General features: G+C 31.9%; 1 protein-coding gene across 1 annotated transcript; it reads right to left on the bottom strand.

Moving 5' to 3' along the window:
- Positions 1 to 4,421: 4,421 nt before the first annotated feature.
- Positions 4,422 to 7,969, bottom strand: LOC120202975 (receptor-like protein 9DC3). Its single transcript, XM_039203345.1, has 7 exons — positions 7,390 to 7,969; positions 7,096 to 7,314; positions 6,915 to 6,986; positions 6,559 to 6,630; positions 6,063 to 6,353; positions 5,825 to 5,896; positions 4,422 to 5,636 (listed from the first exon to the last, which is right to left on the bottom strand). Exons 1-7 carry the CDS (start codon positions 7,961 to 7,963, stop codon positions 4,459 to 4,461), a joined length of 2,478 nt encoding a protein of 825 aa, XP_039059276.1. The 5' UTR covers positions 7,964 to 7,969; the 3' UTR covers positions 4,422 to 4,458.
- Between the last annotated feature and the right edge of the window lie 283 nt (positions 7,970 to 8,252).

Below are 8,252 nucleotides of genomic sequence, written 5' to 3'. Positions count from 1 at the left end.
TATAGTAGAGGAATCATATACCTGTAAAAGATACCTAAGAGAATGAAGACTGAATGGAAGCTCAGTTCTTACATTTTTATGACTTGAGTAAATTTTGAGGACGAAATTTGTTTTAAGGAGGGGAGAATCGTAACACCCCAAATTTAATGAAACTAAGGGACCAAATTGGATAATTCTGAAATTTTTTTGGCTAAGTTCGAATATCTAGAATGTTTAGGGACTAGCCCTATAATTTGCCCATAATCCAAAAATATCAACTAACACCAAAATAAAATAAAGGGGTGGTTCGGAGGCTTGAACCCGCGACCTAGGATATAGGAGGCCATCACCTTACCATCTAGGTTAGGTCACTGTGGTGTCTAAGTTATTAAAAAATATCTATTAAGTTATCTAGCTGAGAATGATTTCCTCCCGGTGTTCTTCAAATAAAAGAAACAAAACACCCTTAAAGCTTCCATCGTCAGCCTCTCACCGTCGAGCACCCCTCCACCGTCCGTAGTGTGTACCCTACCACCATCGTGACGAACATCGTTCCCTGATCAAACTCCGACCGCCAGCTACTCTAAATACCCCACATATCGTCGTAAAATCGCATAAAATTGTTCGTGAAAACCCATTTTTGGTCACCAGTCACCGTTGGTCGTGGCCATCACCGCTTGTAGTCTGTAACTTTTAACAAAATTTTCAGGTATTTTACCATGAAAATTATTCATCCGTGGGTCAAAGTGTGAAATGAAAGAACTCAAGTTTCCAATGCATTCCGGATTTTTTCCATCCAAACCATTGTTCCATAAAGAGAGAGCCATAAGGGAACTCAAATTGCATAGTGAGGAAGGAGAATAACTCAATTACTATCTTTCACCAACAAAAAAGACGATAATGAGAAAACGGTTCACTCTCCAAATGCTGGCCATATAAAGCAAATACCATCTATTTATACCATTTTTACTAGGGTATATAAAACAATAAATATAGTTGATTTTGAAAAGGATTTTGTTAATTTCTTTTGATGTACCATACCTTAATAATATTTAAAACTCACAATTAGAAAAATCAAGAAAATTTAGTTTAATTTATTTTGAATTGGAAAACAAAAAGACATTTTGAGTTTATATAATTTTAGAATTAATTTATTAGAATTTAATATTTAGATTATTTATGTTCAAATACAAAAGGACACATCAAATGACAAAACATTGTACAACTAATTAATAAATATATAATAAAATAATAACAAAGAGAGGAAAGAAAGTTATATTATACATGTCAAGATGTTATTTGAAAGATCAAGGACATCCAAAGAAATCATATATATGATCATCGGTGGAATTGTACCTAAGACATATAAAAATAATAATTCATCAAAATATTTTGATGACATATTTATGTTATGTCTTGATGAGTATAGTGATATGATAATTTTACATTTGTATTTTAAGGTTAAAATAAATTACAACAATATAAACAAAATAAAATTCAATGGTAAATAACTCTATTATATTTAAGTACATTATTAAAGCATGATGAGTCATTAAGCTTACCTGAGAAGTTGTTTTCTTCGACGGTGAAAGCCTTGAGTGAAGACAAATTTGAGATTTCTAATGGCACAATCCCCTCCAAATAATTATAATCCAAAAATATATATTGTAATTCTCTGCATTTAAATAAGCTCTTTGGAATTTTTCCAGAAAGTTGACATCCTCCCAAATCAAGACGAAGTAATTGGGGATAATAATCAAACATATTGGAGGAGACAGAACCAAAGAAATTATTGAATCCCACTGAAATATGTTGCAAAGAGGAAATGGTGAAGATTAACGAAGGAATATGACCTGCGCAATAAATAACCAAACTTAGATTTTTTTTTGGCATAATGAAAAGGAGAGCCTTCAACCAATGTAGAAGAATTGTATTAATCCAACCTTTAACCAATAATTTCATGGGTAAAGTACACAAATGGTCCTCCTAACTATAGGGTATTGTTTTGTTGAGTCTCCTGACTATTAAAAGTTACAAAATGGTCATTTGACTATTCATATATTCTAAACTCGTCATTCTCTATTAAAAATTGACATCAGTTTGAGCTAAATGTTTACATGTTGACTTTGATATGATAAAACATGATCCCAAAATCTCAAACGACTATTATATCTCAATCAATAAGTAACATCCAGCTCAGATTGTCATCAATTTTTTAACGAAAAATGATGAGTTTGAAACATATAAATAGTCAGACAACCATTTTGTAACTTTTAATAGTCGAATGACTCAACAAAGCAACACGCTATAGTTAGGGGACTATTTTGTAACTTTTAATAGTCGAGGGACTCAACAAAGCAACACCCTATAGTCGGGGACCATTTGTGTACTTTACTCTTAAGTTCATATCATCTACACCCAATTTGTTTAAAAAAATGTTTAAATGATTAATCACGCCATTTTCTTTTCTTTTTTAAATCGACTTAACATCTATCTATTGTTTAAAGTCAAGTATTAAATATTGAAATCTTGTTATAATGAAAATTGAATTTGAACATTTTACTATACAATTTGAATTATTTTTTTATTTTAATCCAGATTTTATTTTTAATATACATTTTTATTATTTTTAATTAGCTCTAAAAATCAAACTTGAAATCAATTGTAAAAATAAAATCCACTCTGTAATAAATAAACAAGCTAGGTGGTAACATTTGAATTGTTTTGTTTGGTTATTCATTCAATCAAAACAAATTCTACCCAACTCCAAATCAAGAGTCTTTTCATACCATAGGAAAAAACTCTCTTACCTAGTCATTCCGTTCCAAAAGTCCGCGTAACACCAAAATTAAATACTTGAAGGTAAACTTTTCATTTACGAGATAAAAGTCATTTTTAGAAAAATATTATTTTAATTCCTAAACTTTTTTAAAATTTATACTTTGGTCACTAAATTTTCATTTCGGACACTAATCGAATTTTGGGTATTACAAAACAAATGCCACCTCTCTCTCTATATATATATTTTTTGACATGAAACTCTTCTATATTGAAGCATGATGAGTTATTAAGCTTACATGATAAATTGTTTTCTTGGATGAATAAAAGCTTGAGTGAAGTTAAATTTGAGATTTCTAATGGTACAGTCCACTCCAAATGATTATAATTCAAATACAACTGTTCTAACTTTTTACATTTGAATAAACTCATTGAAATAGGACATGCCCAAAAAATAAGCAAAACTTCAATTTTGAGGCATACTAAAAGAAAAAACGAGTCTTAAGCTATGATCAAATGTAGAAGATTTGTATCAATCCAACCTTTAACCAGTGATTTTATATCATCTACAGCCAATTTGTTAAAGAAAATGTTTATATGATTAATCACGTCATCCTTTGTTTCTTTTTTTTCTTTTTAAATATGAAAATGTCATTCATTTTTTACTGCTTATGATAGCTCCAAATATGAACATGGTTGTGGTTTGAATGGAAGACGTGTATTTTGTATTTTGGTTGCGATGGTCCTTTGTATCTAGTCTTATTCCAGGTTGTGTGTACTCTTTTCCTTCAACTAGGATTAGAAAGGCTTTTAACGAGACACATAATCTGGTTTTAGACGTTTAAGATATTAAATAATATCAAATTGCCGAGCAAAAAATATGATCTAAAGGTGCTGTTAATGGAACAATCCTTATTGAATTCTTTATTGGTAGGTTTGATTTTCAAATTAAGCCGTTTTTAAAAAAAAATGCTGTTATGGCTTTCTGTTGAGCAAAAGAAAGAATTGTACAATACCTTTTAAGTTGTTTGAAGAAAGGTTAATCACCTCAACAAAAATAAGATTTCCGATATCCGATGGAATTTCACCTGAAACATACAATTAGATTCACTCTAATATCCGTATTCAAAATATCATGCATGCTTATGTTTGAATTAGTTGAGGTGTTCATGTCAGCTCTGTGAATGAGTACTTTCTTATTCAATTTTATAATTGTAGAAATCCATCTTTGTTTCATTCCTTAGTTTATAAGAAGCATCATCTGATTTGTGAGAGGATGCAGTCAGTCCACTTAAAGATGTACACGAGTATCGTAACATAGTAGGGAAATTACTATACGTTTTTCACACTAGCCGAATATACTGGTGACAAAAGTGATTTGGGTAAGTCCACTACTAAAGGATATGGGAATTATATATAAGACAGCTATCGAGAAGGACCTGAACCAGGGGCAGATGGATTAAGTCCTTAGGAAGCAAGTGCATGTCATTATTTTGGAAAATTGTAAATACTAGTTTAATGTATTAAGGAAAAGAGAGAAAAACAAAAGAAATTTGTATACTCAATTTCTTTTTCAAAAAAAAGTATATTAAAATTTTGGATCTCATTTTCGAATTTCTGGATCGGTCACTGCTTCCAACCACCATACCTTGAAGTTTTCTGATCTGTCCAGTCCACTGCTTGTTTTGCAACAAAAATCCGTCAACGACTTCTCTTTTTTACCCTTTTTGCAAATCTTTGTCGAACTCTCTCGTAGATCTTAATGAACCACCGTGGTCTTCCAGTTGCGAATACAATGTATCCCGTACTCAGTCCCAGCACCGACCCACATCCATACCCCATCAATATTGAAAATTTCCAGTTCATTCCATCATCATCATCTCTATCAAACTTGGCTGGAGTTCCCTTTTCATTATCACAACTTTTTGATAATGGCAATCCACATAAACCCAGGTTTCCTATGTAGGAATCATTTGTGAAAGTATCGAATTGTTTGCCTTGAGGAATGAGCCCCACAAGATTATTCTGAGAAAGGTTCAACACTGCTAAGAACCCAAGATTTTTCAACTCTGTTGGAATTCTTCCATGGAGCTTGTTTGATGAGAGATCTAATGATTCAAGCTCTGATATATCACCTAATGATGATGGAATATGACCTGTTAAACAATTATGAGAGAGATTCAAGACAATAAGTGAGTGAAGCTCTCCAAGTGTTTTAGGAATTTCTCCGTAGAACTGATTGCTGGAAAAATCAATAACTGTCCATATAGTTAGCAGTTCCTCAAACTCTGTTTCCAACCCTTTTATTATAAAAGATATGTTGATGGCATAATTCCACACTCCCAATGCTGATCCATCTGTCATGTACTCTGGTTTATCTTTTTTTCCATTCCCTTCTTTAATGGCATGCAAATTTTCAAAATATTTCATAGGTAAATAGCCACTGAAATTGTTATGAGAAATATCAATGAGACGTAAACGAGTGAAGGAAACTGTAACTCCTGAGCTAACCACTTCACCATAGAATCTGTTCGATCTCAAGATAAGCACTTGCAGTTGATCCAAATTTCCTAACCAATTTGGGAATGTGTCATTCAAATAGTTGTTCCCAACGTCGAGAAGCTTCAACTCTTTGCAATTACCCAAAGATCGTGGCAGTGACCCTTCTATTTGGTTGTTGCTGATTCGAAAACTGTGTAAGGTGCAACTCTTACCAAAATTTTCTGGTATTTTACCATGAAAATTATTCTTCTCTAGGTCAATGTGTGAAAGAGAACTCATGTTTCCAATGCAATCAGGAATTTCTCCATCCAAACTATTCTTGTATAAGAAGAGAACCTTAAGGGAACTCAGATTGCATAATGAGGGAGGAATTTGGCCTTGCAGAAAATTTGGAACAGAGTTAAAATTAGGAGTTTGGATCATCTTTTAAACAAATAAATAATGTTTGTAATTTAAAAATAAAATATTTTGATTAAATAACTCTATTGAAGGAAGATGTAACTAAGTAAAGCTTACTAATACTAACATGTAACTAAGTAAAGAAAAATGGAAAATAATATTATACCTGTTAAGTTATTATCAGAAAGTTCAAATTCCTCGAGAAAAGTCAAGTTTCCAATAACTGATGGAATTTTTCCTGGAACATATAAATAAAGTTACTAAAAATATTATTATGGTGAAGAAACTAAATAAAAAAGTTAAAACAAATTACAACAATATTTATTATTAAAAAATGTTCAATGGTTAGTAACTCATCTATGTCTTAAGTACATCATTAAAGCAAGATGAGTTATTTAGCTTACCTGATAAGTAGTTATCTTCGATAGAGACATACTTGAGTGAAGTCAAATTTGAGATTTCTACTGGCACAATTCCCTCCAAATTATTACTATCCAAAAACAAAAAGTTTAACTCTTTGTTTTTGAATAAACTCATTGGAACTCTTCCAGAAAGTTGACAATATTCCAAATTAAGATAATGTAATCGAGGAAGATAATCAAACATATCGGAAGAGAAATAACCAAAGAGATTGTTGTATCCCAGTGAAATCTCTTGCAACGAGGAAATGTTGAAGATTGAGTAAGGAATAGAACCTGCGGAATAAATAACCAAACTTCAATTTTCCAGCATAATGAAAAGAAAACACTTAAAACTATGATAAAATTCCCACATAAAAAATTGTATCAATCCAACCTTTAATCTATTATTTCAATTCATCTAAACCCAATTTGTTGAAAAATGTTTACATGACTAATAATAGAACTTGTACAAGAAAAGAGAAGAAATACGATATGGTACCTTTTAAGTTGTTTTTAGAAAGGTAAATCCTTTCGAGAGAAGTAAGATTTCCAATAATCGATGGAATTTCACCTGAAACGTACAAAAGATTTGTAATGAGAAGCCATTTCCTTATTAGAAAGGAAAAAAATTATTAATATTGAGCAAAATAATGAATTGTATAAGAGGAAAAAAATAGAAATGTGATATTATACCTGTTAAGGTGTTATTAGAAAGGTCAATATACTCAAGAGAAATAAGATTCTTAATATTCGATGAAATTTCACCTGAAATATATAATAAATTCGTCAAAATCATAATTTTACCATTTATAAAAGCTCTAAATAGTTTAAATTACAATTTAAGCATATCTTTACCTGAGAAGTTGTTATGAGAAAGGCCAATATGCTTAAGAGAAGTAAGGTTTCCAATAACAGATGGAATTTCACCTGAAACGTATGATTAAATTCCGTCAAAATTTATTAATATTTTTCTAGCAGACCCTCAATTTCTATGTTAAGCACTAATAGAGCTTTAATATTAAAAACAATTGTTTACCTTTGAAGTTGTTGTAACCAAGATACAAAGATTGGAGCATCGTCAAATTTCCGATTTCTATAGGTATACTTCCTTCCATAGAGTTGTTCCACAATGATATATACCTCAACTCTTTGCACTTGTATAAACTGCTGGGAATGCTACCAGAAATCTGATTACCATCCAACCTTAATTCTTGCAAATTAGAAAGGCTATCGAATATTTTCGACTCTAGATAGCCTGCAGTGAGATTGTTAGTTATAAAACAACTTTTAACTAATGAAAATATATTCAAGATCGAGAAAGAAATGGAACCTGAAAAAGAATTATAATCCAGATATAACTGTTCCAAGTTTGATAGATTTCCAATTGTTATAGGAATCTGCCCTTTGAAATCGTTGCTATGCAAGACCAGCCTTTCTAATTTTGACAAATTGCCCAAAGTAGATGGGATAACACCAGTGAAGCTGTTGCTACCAAAGTTCAAATATTTCAGCCGATGCAAATTAGTTAACTCGGTAGGTAAAGAGCCATGGAAACTATTGTTATGAATGTCGAGCCAGCCAAGGAAAGATAAATTTGCCAATTGAGATGGAATGGTGCCCGTGAGATCCATACTTGACAAATTCAGAGCAATGACTCTGTGGTGTCTGGATCCACAAGTGACACCAATCCAATTGCAAACAGATACAGAAGTGGACCAGCTGGTTGCTAGGAGGTTGTGCGGATCATGAGTTATATGGGATTTTAAGGCTAAAAGGGCGAATTCATCAATGGTGATGTTGGCCGACAGAGTAGCCCTGAAGGTTGCAAATAACAGGAGAAACATAAGAGGGATGAGGAAGGGAGTTTTTGCCATAAGGTTGGGTGTGGGTAAAATGCAAATCATGAAGAGAGAAACAACTGAGTTTTAATGCTTCTCTATTGTTAGGTCGATGCTCTTTATATACTTTGATTCTAAATAATTAGACACGATATCCTTCGACTCACAATTTGAATAAGAAATACGCACAATTACCTGTACACGAAAAGAAAGGCCAAAAATGGAAGACTTGGTCTCCAGTACATCAGCGGTCCATACATCCCATTGAGAATCTAATTTTGATTGGAATTAGACATATTCATCAATCAGTATCATTTGGAATTAGACATATTCATCAATCAGTATCATTTGTTAC

Source organism: Hibiscus syriacus, unplaced genomic scaffold (genome assembly GCF_006381635.1).
Source record: "Hibiscus syriacus cultivar Baekdansim isolate YM2019G1 unplaced genomic scaffold, ASM638163v2 tig00009009_pilon, whole genome shotgun sequence".
In the NCBI taxonomy this organism is placed as follows: domain Eukaryota; kingdom Viridiplantae; phylum Streptophyta; class Magnoliopsida; order Malvales; family Malvaceae; genus Hibiscus; species Hibiscus syriacus.
This window is presented reverse-complemented; position numbering and strand designations above follow the sequence as displayed.

Coding starts and splice junctions, on each gene's coding strand:
- LOC120202975 (XM_039203345.1), bottom strand. CDS start 7,963: ATGATTTGCATTTTACCCACACCCAACCTTATGGCAAAAACTCCCTTC. Junction 6,987..7,095: donor TGGTTACAACAACTTCAAAG/GTAAACAATTGT, acceptor CATACGTTTCAG/GTGAAATTCCATCTGTTATT. Junction 5,637..5,824: donor TTCTGATAATAACTTAACAG/GTATAATATTAT, acceptor ATTTTCTGCAAG/GCCAAATTCCTCCCTCATTA.